We start from the raw sequence: 17115 nt of genomic DNA, 5'->3' as shown, positions 1-17115 counted from the left end.
CAGCTTTTTCTAGGTATGTGAACTTACAGTAAAAATATTGTAAAGGCTATATACTAAGGTGAGCTGAGTAAGTCTTGTTACTTCTCTTCAGTGTTTGTGTATATCTCTATCTACTTCATAAAACAATGCAAGTGGTACTTACCTTTCAAAGAAAATACATTCTGTATTTAGCTGTAAAATAACAGTAATTAGATGTGGTTGAGTATATCAAATGTCTTGAGGAAAAACTCAACAGTTGTATAGAGACTAGTATTTTAATGAAGACCTGAATATATATGTATTAGAATACTAGGGCTTGAAAAGTTGTAAAATGGATGGGCTTCAATGCAGACGTTATTGTGGCTTGTTATTCCTCTCTGTGAAGATAATAAACAGATATTTCGTTAAAATATGTAATTGCTATGTGTGTGTACACAGCATTTAGCCCAATCTCTCATATTTTGGACAGCCAGAGCTCTCATTGGAAAGAGGAGTTCCAGGTGTGCTGGGAATGCAGAGTTGTGCTGCTGGGTGTATATACATGTTCAGTGATATTATGATTTTTTTTCAGGTGTTTAGGTTTCAGGAGTAGTGTTACCATATGCCTGCCACTTTGAATGGTATCAATCACAGAAGATTTATTTCTTTGTTGGCATTCTAGCCTTGTCACTCCTTTTCCATCTGGGTGACTATATGGCTCTTTCATTGTCCTTGGCTTTCACTAATTCCAGAGGACAGATTCCATCAGGCCCAAAATCTGTTTCTCAAGCTTTTTGCTATATTTCCTGATGTGCATTCTGCATCTCCTCCTCCTCCTCAGTCGTCTTGTGCATCACATTCTAATATTACAAACTCATGACTTTCATGCAAAAGATGAGACAACTGCCCTCGCCCCCTTGAAGAATTACAAACACATGTAGCTAGAATTATAAACAGTTTTAGCAAATTGTGACCTAACTATGCTGCTGCACAGGGAATTGAGGAACAGGGGGTGTAGAAGGGAAAGCCGCCACAGGCCCACTTCTTTCCCTTCTGCGTATGTGAGTGAGATGTAGCAGGGCAGGAAAGTGGACAGAGCCTTGGCTCCCCCCTTCCTTCCCACACAATGCTCTAATTAACACAGCTGAGCCAATGCATCAGAGGAAGTAACCTGTGCCAATGCTGAGCCAATGCACCAGAGGAAGTAACCTGTGCCAAATGGTGCAGAGTACTTCCCCCATCCCAGGGAACCAGCAATCAAATTGTGACTCTCAATCTGGTTCCCGGGTAGCTCCTAAAAGCTACAACAAGGATAGCTACTAGCTGCCCCTCATATGGAGCTCAAGGAAAAGCCACAATTTCTCTTTTTTTTTCTAGGTTAGAGCTCACTCTGATGGACAAACAAAACCACATTAAACCTTTTAGGGCTGTTTGTGAAAAATTATTCCAGTTACAAAACTGTCCAGATTCCTCCCTGCTCCATCTCTTCTGACTTCAGTGAAGCTACAACAAGGATAAATGAGAAAAATGTTTCCATGATATAGCCATACAAGTATGCTGTTTTCTGTCAGGGAAAATGACACTTTACCTACATATTTATATTCAAAAATGTTGTTTTGAAAATTAGTTAGAATATATACTCATTTTTCCTACTAAGGCTTATCCTTTGAATTTTGCAAGCCAGCAATTATTGGACCAACTTCTGTTGGTGGAGACAAGTTTTTGAGTTTACACAGAGCTCTTCTTCAGGTCTTTGAGCTCTGTATAAGCTTGAAAGCTTGTCTCTCTCTCACCAACAGAAGTTGGTCCAGTAAAAGTTATTGCCTCACCCACCTTGTCTCTCTAATAGCCTGGGACCAACACAGCTACAAGACTGCATACAACCAATGGCATTTTATTCCATTCCATTTAATTGTAATAGTTTCACTTTCACATAAATACATTGTTATTTTTCTCAGCTCCCAGAAGATGATTTGAGGAGTTGGTTTCACCTGAGAACACTGTCTTATTTAGAATGTTCAAGACTTCAATATCATCTAAACCAGGGATCGTCAACCTTTGCCACGTGGCCCATCAGGGAAATCCGCTTGTGGGCCTGGACGGTTTGACCTCAGGTTCGGCCGATCGCAGTTCCCACTGGCCACGGTTCGCCGTTCTAGGCCAATGGGGGCTGTGGGAAGTGGCGTGGGCCAAGGGATGTGCTGACCACCACTTCCCACAGCCCCCATTGGCCTGGAACGACCAACCGCGGCCAGTGGGAGCTTTGATCGGCCAAACCTGAGGACGCTGCGGGTAAACAAACTGTCCCAGCCTGCCCGCGGATTTCCCCGATGGGCTGCATGCCAAAGATTGATGATCCCTGATCTAAACGATTGCACTAAAGATCAAAAAAAATTTTATTTTAATTTTAATTATGCATACAAACAAAAGAAACAGCTCTCTAATTGCACATAATTAAGTAATAAGGACAGAGTAATAAGCAAATACTCAAGTGTGTTTTCCTGAACTAGGACCTTAGTTGCTATAGCTGTGTAACAGAAATCCTTATTACAAACCAAGACAACTATATATGGAAACAAAGTTCCACTTACTGATTCCAACATCACTCTTGAATAAAAAGAGAGACAGGCTACTAGTTGATTAAAGAAAATGTTCAGAAAATTATTCAGAGTTTGAGTGACAATGAAATCATGAGTCAGATTCCTTTAGTGACTGCATGCCACCCACATGCCTAGCACCACCAAAATGGTGTTTGAGAATGTTATGTAGAGAAGGAAGAATAATCAGCAAACCACATTAATGGGCTGATATAAATTCTTGAAAGGTTGTGTATTATGATTTCTATCAAAACTCCCAATTACCTTGTGAGAGAAGGTTTGCATTCATTCTCCCTAACCCCATAAACAAAAAGAAAAAAGTTTACCTGAGTAAGGACCACAGGATTAGGCTCAATATGATCACAGTACAGGTATTGGAGGTTTATGTTGCATATGACCCTGAAATCATATGAAACAGCATGTACATGTGGGATCAGGACTTTATTTTTAAATGTACTCATTCAATTTATCAGACAAGTAGACTAAATGAAATTGAAATAACCAAATCTCAGATATTTTACATAGTGATTTTCAATTGTAGATCTCAAAGTACTTTTCAAAGGAAAACAAGTATCCCCATGTTACAGATGTGGAAATTGAGCCACAGAAAGATGAAATTACTTTCTTAAAGATACACAGCAGGTTAGTGATAGCCAAGAATAGAACTCTGATCTCCTGACGCCTACTCTGATGCCTTACCCACTAGACCATGCCGCATCTACATAACTGAATAGTAAAGGCTGGGTTACAAAAAATGTTCACAGATATTATTCATTTTAAAAATAGGACATCACACAGAACTGTTGGGTTTTGGAGAAGTGACCTATTGGCCTCAGCTAGGCTTTTATATGCATCCCCAAAATATATTATTCATTATTTGTATTAGTATTGTTTATGGTGGAAGCATATGTGAAAACTGATGGTGTTCACTGAGAATGTACCCTGTGGGGTTAGTGTGTAAATTCCAAAATTTCAAACATATCACACCTTTTCAATGCAGAACAAGAATAGTAAAAAGCTACGTATAATTCGATTTTGGCTGTCATTTATTACACATCATACGGCCATATAAATCCTCAATCCTGAATTATGTACAATGAATAAAACAGTTACTTAGCATGGTAAGTAGTTTTCACTTTCCATTTTAGATTATAAACAATGTGCCGTGTGATTTGGGAATTTATACACAGGATTAGTTGAACTAACAACATTCTCCCTTAACCATAAGTGCATCATTTAAGGACAAACAGGCATTCAGCTGTTGAAAACAGACTCCTGACCCATCCCATAGAATGAAACACATGGCCCAGAGTTGGCTGGCATTCCTAAGCACTGCATGTAGTGAACACAGTGGGCGTTATGAATTCCGTTTTTGGTATACATACATATCTTTTGTGGCATTATGGTGGTTTGGATTCCCAGAAAATGTCAACAGGAGGAGAAAACACACACAACTGAATGACCCCCAATGAAGAAAGGTTAAGGTCCTGATTTACATCCTGTATTTACAGGTTACAACTTCACTGGCCTCTTTGTTTTACCCAGGGGTAAATGAGAGCAGAATGAGATTCTAAAACAGTGTATTTGCCCTGACATCTATGACAACAATCCAAAAGGTATAACCCTGTCTGATCAATAAATTAGTACTGAATAACTTCAGATCTGGTGGGATGAACCTTAAGATATCTTGAGAGCAGTAAACTAAAAAAATAGACGTTTGCGATGCAACTACTCTTTCACACAGAAACTGATGCAGTATAGATTTCCGCTTTGCTTTACCATCAGGCACCAACAAGAAAAATGGAGACTTTCTAGAACTCATTTTTCTCACAGGTAAAAACTGACAGCATGTTATACATACAATTTGTGGAAATTAGTTTCTTGTGAAGCATGAGGATGAAGGAAAAAATCTCACACAGAAAAGCTGACATGGCTGGTTCAAATGGAATCCTGAAAGCATTTTGGGGAAAACCTCTGTGTGAAAATGGAAACATGTTTTGCCCTTACAGAAGACTATAAAGGTGGAAGTACTGTAGAGACATAAGGGCTTGGAGCTGAATAACTAGTCTGGATGAGACAATTGTTAATAGAAAAAACAATTTCAGAAAATGAAATGTAGCAGTCATTCACTGATTTGTTTAAATATTAAATTCAGCATATGGAAGTTAAATTCATATCCCATGGTTGCATTTTGGATTTAAACAGGATATAAAGATGCAGGGGCCCTTCGGGAATGATTTGATTAGCTGGTGAGAAGAGAGCTTTATTGGCTAGCTTTTCATGTCAAGTGTTAATAGCTGTCAAAAGTACCATCAAAGGAGTCACTTGTAAATCAGCTTTAGCTAATCAAAGATGTTTCAGAACTACTAGATAGGTCACATATCAGGAAGGAAGATTTTTCTCATTATACACGTGAAAAAAACATTTCCATTTGATGTGCAAGTGTAGATGCAGGGTTTATTTAGGAGCTGGGTATCCAACTATAATGTGAGGAAAAACATTTATTTGTGGAATAGCACGCAGAGGAGTTCAGATATTACAGCGATGGGTGCCAAGTATAAAATCCATCCCGAGAGAACATTCGGACTAATCCAAGCTTTCTTGGATGGTACCTTTAAATGACTTACTGTCTGGAGGACTCTCAGTAATTAATATTTTGCCACACAAAAGATGATCTTACCAGGACATCAGAAATTAGAGACTTATTGCCCTGCTAGAAGGAGCTGTGGGTGTGTATGCCTTCCTGCCCCAATTATCCAATTTCCTTGATTTCTTGTCAGGAGGGATCAAATGAAAGGAGTCTTTCTAGTCTCCTTAGGACTGTACAGAAATCACTAAGTGTATGTCTACTCAGCAACTAGACACCTGTGCCAGCTGACTCGGGCTTGCGGGGATGTTTCATTGCTGTGTAGACTTCCGGGCTTGGGCTAACACCCAAGCTCTAGGACCCTGTGAGGTGGGAGGGTCCCAGAGCTTAAGCTCCAGCGAAAGCTCAGAAGACTACATTGCAATGGATGAGCTCTGCAGCCCAGCTCAGCGAGTACAGGCCAGCAGTGGGTGTCTAGTTGCTGCGTAGACATACCCTTAGACATCTACTTTGGAATCACCATAAAGCAGGTCTGAAGAATATTTCACCAGTGTTTATAAAAAGATCTATGGAGGAGGACATAGCTATAGTTATATAGGTCACATGGCCAAGTGTAATCCTGGAAAGGGTCCAAGGAAGCAGCTCTAACTGAAGCACATAGCACTTACATAGCAGAAAGACTCAAAGGAGGCAATAACATGGTGAATGGTGAATATGAATCCTAACAGAAGGTCCCTGGTGTCTGCATCAAGACAGAACATCAAAGGTGACTTCTGTATTTTTCAAGGAATGAAAAAGATCAGCCTGTCTCAGTTCTGACCAACTTATTGAATATTAAGGTGGCTATCAGGATAAGCCTTGGGAAAAGCTATGAGTTCAGTGTACATGTGCCATGAAACCCAACGCTGTGGACACACTTAAATGTTAAGGGCTTTAGCGCCACGCTCAAAGGCATTAAAGTATCTTAAAAGATCTGTCATCAAGCATTCCTTTTCTTTTGCTTTGATCTTTCCCATGGTACCAAAGCACACAGAGAAACAAAACCAAATCCACTTGGTACCATGGATGAGCATGGAATGATTGACCATGCCAAAGTGGATGGAGGACTCAGTGTGAAGGTGCTCTGCTTTCTGATTGGGTTGAGAAGTGAGTAATTGATGGAGAAATTTTTTCCTGTGCATGGCACAGTGAATTCACTGAGAGACATCTCCAGGAAATATTTTGTGGCAGAACTTGAATCCTTTAAGAAGCACCAAGAAGAATAAAACCAAAAGAAAACAAAAATTCTGACACCTCCCCCCCCCGCCCAAATGTAACAATCCAGCAACTCTTCTTTTTAAAATGCACTACAGTAAATTACACAGGACTAAACCTATAATGAAGTGACTAGTGAACTAAAAACTACACTTTTGCAAGAATATTTTGAACACTCTTAAGCGGGTGACACAAGAGCAGTCCCCGGAGCAATAGCACAAGGAATCAATCATAGGTATAAGAAGGAGAATGTATGAGACCTGCAGCAGTTTTGAAAGAGGCATCAACAGGATGAAAACAATTTTGATAGGATGCCATACGACTCCTGTATCTCCCCCCCACACACAAAAACACAGTAGTTGTGGCTCTGCACAGAAAATAGGAACTGAGGTGCACATATGCACAGGCCCACAACTTTCAACCAGTCTTAACTAAATGTAGTAGTCCCAGGTCTGATGAACTCAGATAGTGGCAACCTGTAGGGGCAAATGTGCTGAGGAAAGAGCAGAGATCTATGAAAGCTGTGGTGATACTTTCTCCTTGTTCTCAATGTGGTCTCAGTTCCAGTCTTTGTAAACCGTAAGTGTGTATTAACTTACCCACATGGGCAAGCATACATATGTAATTTGACATAAAGAAAAGTGAAGTTTTACAGTGTTTTTTCCAGATCATAAGAACATAAGAATGGCCATACTGGGTCAGACCAATGGTCTGTATAAGCTGGATAGTCTGTCTTCTGACTGTGGCCAGTGCCAGATGCTTCAGACAGAATGAACAGAACAGGCAATCATCAACTGATCCAACCCCCATCATCCACTCCAAGCTTCTGGCAGTCAGAGGCTAGCGACATCAAGAGCATGGAGTTGTATCCCTGACCATCTTGACTAACAGCCATTGATGGACCTATCCTCCATGGACTGATCTAGTTCTTTTTTGAACCTTATTGTAGTTTGACTTCACAACATCCCCTGGCAAGGAATTCCACAGTTGACTGTGCATTTTGTGTACTTGTTTTTCTTTGTTTTAAATCTGCTGCCTATTAATGTCATTGGGTGACCCTCAGGTTCTTGTATTATTTGAAGGAGTAAATAACACTTTCTTATTTACTTTCTCCACACCATTCATGATTTTATAGACCGCTATCATATCCCCTCCTCTGTCATCTCTTTTCCAATCTGAACAGTGCCAGTCTTTTTAATCTCTCTTCATATAGAAGCTGTTCTAGACCCTCAATCACTTTTGTTGCCCTTCTCTGTACCGTTTCCAATTCTAATATATCTTTTTTTATATGGGATGACCAGAGCTGCATGCAGTACACAAAAGTGTGGAATATCATGGATTTATATAGGGCATTATGATATTTTCTGTCTTATTATCTTATATTGTCTTATAGCAGGGGTGGCCAACCTAAGCCTGAAAAGGAGCCAGAATTTACCAATGTACATTGCCAAAGAGCCACAGTAATACGTCATCAGCCTCTCATCAGTTTCCCCTGCCCCACTCCCAGCACCTCCCACCTACCGGCAGCCCTGCCCATCAGCACCTCCCCCTCCCACCCAATCAGCTGTTTTGTGGCATGCAGGAGGCTCTGGGAGGAAGGGGGAGGAGCGAGGACACAGCCAGCTGAGGGAAGGGGTAGGAAGGGATGGAGTGGGGGCAGGGCCTGTGGCAGAGCCAGGGGTTGAGCAGTGAGCACCCCCGGCACATTGGAAAGTTGATGCCTGTAGCTCCAGCCCTGGAGTCGGTGCCTAGACAAGGAGCCACATATGGCTCCGGAGCCACAGGTTGGCCACCCCTGGTCTTATAGGTTCCGAACATTCTATTAGCTTTTTTGATTGCAGCTGTATATTAAGGGGATATTTTCAGAGAACTATCCACAATGACTCCAATATCTCTTTCTTGAGAGGTAACAGCTAATTTAGAGTGCATCATTTTGTATGTATACTTGGAATTATGTTTTTCAATATGCATTACATATGATGCAGAAGTCCTTGCTCCAAAAGAGCAGTGAGAAGGGAGTTTCTGCATCTAAGTTAGCCCAAACAGTATCTGACTTTGACATCGGTTACTTCTTTAGGTTGCAACAATGCAAAAGTTCATGCAGGCTACCGAAAAAACCAACACAGTGCTCTACATGAAACTCATTTTTTCAATGATATTAAGAGGATTATGCTAAAATACAAATTACTAATTGATTTAGAGGGAAAATATGAATATGCTAGGAATCTGCCTAAACAAATAGAACTGTGAATGTTTTATGCTTATTACTTGGATATAAAAGCAAACAACATTAGCATGAGGTAATTCTTAGTGTTTACACAATGTATTAATGAAAATGTGTCATCTCCTCCTGGTTTATATAAAGCAGTCAGTATACATTATAGTTCCTATCATCCATTGTTTCACACTGATTATTTGCTTAAATAATTTTGTCAAATTCAATCATATGCAATAGTATGTGGATCCACTAAAGTCATTCTTTTGTTCAATTAATCATTTTGACCTTTACAAAACACTACTAAGGTCTACCAGAAAGAAATGGTGCAGACCGGATCATTTTGTAGCTTTTGAAAACATGAGCAACTAGATGAGAATTCTACAAATCATTTCCACTGGAAGCTAAAAGATTAGACTGACGTATATTTCTCAAACTACATCTGTCATAACAAATCTAAAAAAGCAACCAGCCTGCTGAGCAAAATCTGGCACTTTGGGAAAAGGTTTAAATAGCACCGAACAGAAAACTTACAATTTCTATGCTTCTTTTTTCATATTTTTAAATAGAATGAATCAAGACCATATTTCTTTTCACCTTTACATTTGACTTCAAGTTATAAAGAAGGTTTTTATAATTTCTCAGGATACAAGTGTCATTCTGGACATTTTTTTCTTCAACCGGGAAAATTAAGGAGTCTCAGCTAAAGCTGCTACTTCATCCTCAACTCACATTAAAAGTCAGGAGGAAAAGCCAAGCCTATGGATTCTACTGACAATCTATTGGATCTTCAGATCCATTGATCTTGACCTCACATCACTGGAGCCATTTAAATTCTTCTACTGAGATCTCATAATTTCAACTTCTTCCACATTTTGCACTGCACTGTATTCTTAGTGTGTTCTAAAAAGATATGACTTAATATCTCCCAGTGTAAACAGTATGCCTGTGTGCAGCTACGTCTTCTTGTATATGTCATGATTTTATATCTAAAGGCATAACTAAAAGTGGGAAACATTTACAAATAATATTGCAATGTACATTGAATAGCATGGAGCCTGATCTCAAAATGACACCTCACACACTTTGCTTTCTTATAGTATGTCCTAATAATATGAAATTCATATCTCCCAGCAAGAAGATCACATAAAACAGGTATAACATTGGAGTCTGAATTTTCCCTAACCCGCAAGCAGGCTGTTAGACTTTACCCCAGGCCTTCCACAGCTGCTGCTCCATTCAATGGGAAGCAATAGCAGCTGCAGCCCCTCCCTCTACATAGGGATTTCTAGTCACTAGATGTGTAAAAGCATGGATGATGAGTTGCTTATTATTGAATTGAATAGGTCTTTCATGGAACTTCTCATTAGCAGCAACATGTTCTGTATAATATTAAAATATTATGTAAATCACAGTATATACTATGATAGTTTATGTTGCAACTCATCCAATTCAAAACAAACATACACGTTACATGCTCCTCCGTGAACTGACTCTCCCCACTTATGCAGTCTCCAGGAATTAGGGAAGAGAAAAGTCACTGGGAAGCTCACTCATTCCCCCACTTAGCACAGTTGCCCCCAAGTTTGATACACAGAGGCCTTCACTCACACCTATTAAGAGAAGCTCCACCAGCGTAAGACATTATGGCCTAAGGCCCCTCCCTCAAAAAAGCAGCTGTCCTGCCCAACAAATCTGAATCACAGTGGCTCCTTCCCAACACTCCTTAAAGGGCACTTCTCCCATTTCAGTCAGAAATGTTCTTCCATAAAAAGAAAGAACAACCTTCTCCGCAGAAATACCTTAAGCTTCCCTCTGTTGGCTCCCCCCGTGTTCTCCAGCTCATCTGGTACCAAAGTGGGTCAGAGAGCTTTTCCTGATGCCCTCCCATTCTTGGTCAGCTTAAGTGGAAAATAATGTGAATTTAAGGATGAAAACATGTGCTGATCAGAGCTGTTTGGAAAACGGGAGAGAAAACGTTGCAAGAATTTGTGATCCCCCCCCCGCCGTTTTCATCAAAATATTGTTTTTGTCAAAAGTTTCCAACCAGCTCTAGTATTTAGCATTAATAAGAGTATTGTTTGGATTTTGTTTCCTGTTTATAACTTTTCAGGTGGGGGGAGATTTTTTTTTTCCTACACACTTCAAAACATGATATTTATTAAACAGTTTTTCCATATCAAACATTTTAAAAGGTTAATATCTCTATTTGTGGAAACATAACTTCGTGTTCAGCCTACATTTTCAGCTATGCATGCAGAGATTTAGCCATGTGACGTGTTTTAGATCTTCCCTGCATTTCATTTTTAAAGACTGACTAGTTCTCTTGCACACCAGTATGTGGAAGAACTACAAAGGTAGAAAGGAGTGCTTAGTACAGTAGCAAAGACCCAAATTCATCTCTAGGAAAATTCAAACAGTGGAGTTCAACCATGATTTACTCTGGTCAACAGCTTATAAATAGTTCTGGATTTGGAAAGAACAAACAGCTTTACTTCTTCCACAGAAAAGAAACAAGCCAAATCAACAAAGTAAAATAAAAGAGCCCATCCATATTATGCATGATGGGCCTGGAAGTGTGCACTAAAATACATCCCCTGAAAATCCATTGAGTTCAACAGGATTACCCAGGGTGAATCATAGTAGAATTTAGCCTGTGGCCTGCCCAACATATTTTCTTTATTAATTTCATTTAGTGTTTGTTACAGATGCCAGCTTGACATCCCCAAAGGCTGAAGTCTTCTGTTTATCCAAGGGAGAGGTACAGGATAGGCAACTTCCGTGCAAGCTTCCATGCCCTGACCTGCCAATGTGTCTCAAACCCTTTTCTAGAGGGGCCTCTGCTAGGGGAAGAGAGCAATGGTGTAGTGGTAAACAAAGAAATGGGCAAACTAGCCTAAATTAAACTCCATATTCCCCAAACGAGAAGTGGGTAAACTCAATTTATCTGTGTTTAACTTCCACAGCACTACCAATTCAATCAGTAGTTTATTGTGTTGAGACTGCCTTTGACAAGGGTGCCAACGAATACCAATTGAGATGGTGTTTGTGATGTAGATATATAACTATTAGAAAATGGATGGAAACCACCCATTTATTTTACCTAAAACACCAAGTGGCTGTCAGACATTAATAGTTTTTGGTCACTACCATCTTGGCTATAGCAAATCCTACTATAACCCCAGGAGACATCAAATTGTTGCAAAAGTTAAAGTTTAAAACAAAACACAACAAAACAGACATCTGGGCATTGAAAACAGCAAAAGAATAGTCCAGACATACAAAACGTTTTTTCCTACAACCTAAAAAATGACAGAATTGGTTGTTTTAGTAACACTTGTTAAAATCAAAATGAATCCTGGACTAAAAACCTCCACAACACATACTACCAGAGGGTGCAATTTCAACCCTAGAAAACAAGGACCAAATCCATCATAATTACACCCATCCAACCCCAATGACTTCAATATGAGGACAGAATTTGGCCCTAAGGTTTTGTGTTGGAGGATCTGACACAATCAGAAACATCATGGTGATACAGGGGCATGATGAAATTAGATTTAAGAGATTACTGACAGAATCTAGTTGATGAGAAAGCAATTGTGTTTTAAAGGTAACTTGCTGAAGGGGAATATATGTGTAAAATAAATAATTTTCAATCTGGAGAGCTCTTTTTCTTGCCTGTCAAGCTCCTTCTGGTCTTTAGTGTTGTGGAAACAACAGCAGCATGCCTGTGTGCCCCCCCCCCCATCCCAAATGGTTAAATACTCCCCTGGCTGATCCTCTGACTCTTTCCTCCACAGCATGATCAGGGATTATTATATGATGCCAATGTCCCTGTCATCTCACATTACAACTTGTACATTCATCAACTTAAAGGCAGATGTTTTATTATGGTTCCATTTGCATGCTTCTAAACAAAGAAAACCACTGAAATTAACCTTACATAAACCTTATTTACAGAAGCTCACACCAAAGTAACAAGTGCACAGGTTTATTTCCCACCTACCCAGTGCACTAAAGAGAGCACTGTCTAGTCCAGTTTGCATATCAACTTACTTTCAGAAAATGAATGCACAGAAATATAGCTTTTGATGACTAGTAGCTGAAATATTGGCTTGTGGACGTTAGCAGCATAGGCTCCCCGAATATAGCCCACTGATCGGTGACTAACCCACATGCTTTGAAAAAAATAAATAAAATCACACACTTTTTTTTCTTGAAAGGAATCGATTTGTGGTTTCAAACGGAAAGGGGCAGGTTAAGACATCCGTGATAAAAATGAACTTCGGAGCAGTCCCCTGCAGACATTAGGAAATGGCCCCGGGCGTTGGGGATGGGGGGAGGTTGGGGGGCTTTGTTGCCCCTGGTTTCCATTGCCACTGATGGGGTATATTGCAGCCCAAACACACGGGTATCTGGGAAAGCAGCAGGCCCCTTCCTAGAAGGGACTGAAAGGGAAAGACCCCCCCCCCCCCCCCGGCATTTGTCCCCCCAAGAAATCGGCTCTCTCCTGCTCTCAGCCACGGCAAATGGTGGCTGCTGATTCATACTAACCAAGGAAATACCCCGTTATTCTGATCCTCCGCCAAGCCCTCGCCCTGCACCAAAGCCCGCAGCTGCCTCTCAGCAGGGTCCCCGGGCTCGGAGGGTGCCTTGCCAACCAGTTCACTCACGCGCGGGCGCTGGCTGGGCAGCGCAGCCCAGGGGCCGGAGCGCCGCCTGACTGGAGAAGGGGAGGGGAGGAGAGAAGCGGCTCTTGCTTACCACCAGCACCGGGACCCCTGCGGCCAGCGCGTAGAGGAGCGCCGGGGGCACGGCGCTGCTGTCCTCCGGGCCCGGGTAGGGCTTGCGATAGGAGCCCTCGTAGCAGAAGAAGCCCTGCACGTTGACCGTGAAGGTGTCCGTGTACTCGAAGTAATAAGCCAGCATCACGGTCCCTGCCATGATCACCACCTGGAAGTAAAGCATGCTGGTGAGCGCAGAGGGCACTGGCAGGCACTCCGGCTCCGGCGGCCGCGGCAGCCCCCCTCCCCGGCTGCGCGCTCCGCTCGCTCCCCGGCGGCATCCACCGGGGGAGGAGGCGGCTAGTCCGAGCCAGCAGCGGCGGCGGCGCCCGGGCGCAGGCTGGAGCACATGGGCAGCGCAGGAGGCTGGTTAGTCGCGGGCAGCGGCTCGGCCCATGGGCTAACGCCGGGCAGCTGCACCAGCACGGCCCGGGCACAAGCCCGTGCCCATGGGCTGCTCCTCTCAGGCGGCTGCGCCCGGGCACAGGCTCGTGCACTGGGGGAACAGGCGGCGGCTAGACCCGGGCAGCCGCGCCAGCTCCGTGCGGGCACGTGCAGGGGGAGGCGGGTCCCCTCCCTGGCCGCCGGAGCGGGGAGCCCGGCTGAGAAGCGGATCCGAGGGTTCCCCTCCAGTGGCGCTGGGGCCGCAGCGTTCGAGCCAAGCCCGCCCCCGGGCAGGTGCCTGACGCCTCTGCCCAGCGCCAGCCTCCCGCGGGAGGGAGGGAATCCCACAGTCACTCCGAGTCCGCCAGCTCAGTCCGCACGAGCCCGGCTCCGGGTAGGCAACGCAGCCGCCGCTCCTGGGCTGCCAAATCCGCCACCCTTAGGATTTTGTGTCTTTGTCCAAACAGCTGGAGCAATAATTGCCGGTGCTGAGCAGCCTTGCGCACAGCCCCTGCCGCCGCCTCCTCCACGCTAGCTGCTTGCTAGACTTGGCGGTGCAGAGCTCTCCTCCACAGCAGCCCGTGAGAAACGCACGCTGTCAGACTCCTCTTGCTCATCATCTGCTTTAACCTCGCTTTCCAAAACGCTGCACGGGGATTCCAGGGAGTTTAGCCTTCCCTGCCCCCCAAACCCTGCCCTGTTGCAGTTTGTTTGCAAGACAAGCACATTGATGCTGCCTCTTTAGTGCCAACGCTAGGTGCAGCTCGCGATCAGCGGGCAGCTCCCTAGAGGACCCTTGAGAGAGTCCCACCTGGAGCACTCCAGTGGGCAATGAGAGGGTGGGACAGCAGCAGAATGGACTGAGAGCTCCCCAGAGCCTGTTTCACCGCCAGGCTTATCGAACTTTAATTTAGTTAACCAGGTTAGACTATAAGAGGCTGATCCCAAACCCACTGAAGTCGGCAGCCGTCTTTCCGTTGTCTTTAGTGAGGCTCTGATCAGACCCTAAGCACACACTTTCTGTGCTCTGCTTCTTATGTGAAAACAACTTAATTCCTCAAACAAATATTTAGGCAGATGGGCATTAAGAATGTTTAAATTTCTAATAAATTCTCAGAAACCACAATATACTTCTCAATAGTACTATAACAATGCTATCTTACAGCAGTATAATGGTTAAATGCTTTTACTGTGTTATTGTTAATCTCTAAGGTGCCTCCTCATTCTTTTTGTGTTATTTTTAAATGCTTCATATGTATATTTCCTTTATATAAGCTGCTACAGCACATGAATTGGATCTTACCTGAAAGAGGACAATGTATATTTAACTTGGTAAAATAAAACAAATAAATACTCCATCCTTTGGGGAAATCACACTTACAGTATAAATGGGAAAAGGAGACTTCTCATTTAAAAATGGAAGCTTTTTAAAGATTAAACAAAAAATGGTAAATTCTTTTACAGATATACTAATATATTCTTCAAAAAGTTATGCTCTGAGATCAGAACTCAGAAACAAATACAGATAAGTAACTTTAAGGTTGTGCCCCAAAAGGACAAAAGCCAGAGACTGTAATCAAAAAGCTCAAACGGTCTTTTACAAGGCCACACTGCTAACCTTAAATTCATTTAGAACTTTACTTGGCTTTGTTACTGCAATCAGGAAGTCTGATCTCAGTTGTGAACCAGATTTGCTTTCTCTGTTCATGCAGTATATGAGTGTTTTCCTGGCCATACTTGAGACTTGAAAAATTGGTTTACTTCCCAGCTTCAGGAGCATTAACTTGGTATTATCATGGTCTTGTAAGATGATGTTCATCTACATGCACTCATTTCTAACTACTGCATGAAAGAATATGTTCTTTATAGCTGTGGAGCAAACCAAGTCTAGTTTTGTTCATTTTGAACTTATTCTCCAAAAGAGGCCTTAAAAGAATTTGTTTGTATTTATCAGATTTCATTAGTTTGTTAGATAAACTGTTAATATACAGTGAGACATCTAGTGGTGAACTCTGCTCTGCCCAAAAATAGTTTTTATTTTCCTTAGTGCAGCTGCCAGGAGTCACTGAAAATGACCTATCTGTGTCAAAATCGCTCAATGTTAAGTGCATTGTTAGTTAGCTAAAAATATGCATAAGTATTGTTACAGGGCCTGATCCAATGCCCTTTGAACTCAGTGGAAAGACTCCCGCTGATAGGCATCAGTTCAGGCCCATAGCTTCCTCTGTACTTCACTGGGAGTGCTACAGGAAAAGTGGCAACATTTGATGTTTAATATATGAGCATATGGTGTAGTGCTGTGTAACAAGGATTTTGGTCTTTTACTAATGTAAAATTGTTCCTTGTTGGGGGTACTAATTTTAAAGTAATTGAATATTTATTTCAGCAAATGGTGTATTGGAGCAGGACAAAATCACCAAGAGAATGTTATCTTTTTAATTTCTAGTTAATGCAACATATGTGAACATCCTACATTCTGGAATACCTGCTGTGTGGCAAATTCTCCTCCTGGATATGCAAACAGAACTGCCATTGCACACACTCATTAAAGGGCAGGAAATGGTCTTTCTTGTGCTGATAAAATGAGCCTGTTTGAAGCTTGTACAGAGGGTCATCAGTAGCAAAAAAGTGATGCATGTTTGGGAAAGAACAAGTAAGCTAAGGCTGCTGGGTCTTCATTGTTAATATGATTAATGTATTATCTGCTGTTTTTAAGTTCAACATAGGGCCTTTAAAGAAATTATTAAAAGCTTACAATTAAGAGACTTTACTCTTGTTTTTCTTTTGCTCTATAATGCTGTCAAATATTAGCTGGGCACTCTAAAGTATGTGGCTTCCAGAAACATTTAAATATATTGTACAGCAGACTGGAATAGATGTGATTCAGCATATTAATTCCTATACATTTTTCATTTGAGTTCCCAGTACATCACAAAATCTAGTCCCCACTAAATCTCAGAAAACACCATTACACAATTAGCACCCTGTTGGTTATCTCAGTAGAAAAAACAATGTCCGAATGGAAAATGAAAAATGAGCCATCCACTCCAACCAAGAAAACCTGGATTTTAATGGAAATATTATCAAGTGGATAAGTAATTTACTAATAGGTTTACCGAGTTAGAGTCTGATCCCGTGCCCCTAAAGTCAAATTGGCGTTTACAATCGTTGTCACTATGATAGCTCTTCCATGGGGGGTTATGATTCCAAAAAGTGGAGAAATTATATAGAAAAATCTACACATTTTGTTTTTCATTGAGAATAATTGTGCATGATCTGAGCAAATTTTATTAGTGGAATACCAGTGGAAAATTGTACATGTTTAAATGGAAT

The 17115-nt window shown here is 41.8% G+C and overlaps 1 protein-coding gene and 1 long non-coding RNA gene across 2 annotated transcripts in view; one reads left to right on the top strand and one right to left on the bottom strand.

Annotated features, from left to right (window-relative positions):
* The window catches only part of PLPPR5 (phospholipid phosphatase related 5), a 54381-nt gene extending 40636 nt beyond the window's left edge, over window positions 1–13745 (bottom strand). Inside the window, exon 1 of the mRNA XM_073356958.1 lies at window positions 13379–13745. Within this exon, the coding sequence (XP_073213059.1) occupies window positions 13379–13582 (204 nt within the window). The 5' untranslated portion in view covers window positions 13583–13745. The remainder of the gene's footprint in view (window positions 1–13378) is intronic.
* Window positions 13303–16543, top strand: LOC140916048 (uncharacterized). Its single transcript, XR_012160389.1, has 2 exons — window positions 13303–13586; window positions 16229–16543. It is a non-coding gene; the product is annotated as an uncharacterized lncRNA (long non-coding RNA).
* The last annotated feature ends 572 nt before the right edge of the window (window positions 16544–17115 follow it).

The sequence above is a fragment of the Lepidochelys kempii genome, chromosome 8, assembly GCF_965140265.1.
Source record: "Lepidochelys kempii isolate rLepKem1 chromosome 8, rLepKem1.hap2, whole genome shotgun sequence".
NCBI lineage: Eukaryota > Metazoa > Chordata > Testudines > Cheloniidae > Lepidochelys > Lepidochelys kempii.
Note: the sequence above shows the minus strand (reverse complement) of the source record. Positions and strands in the feature narration are given on the sequence as shown.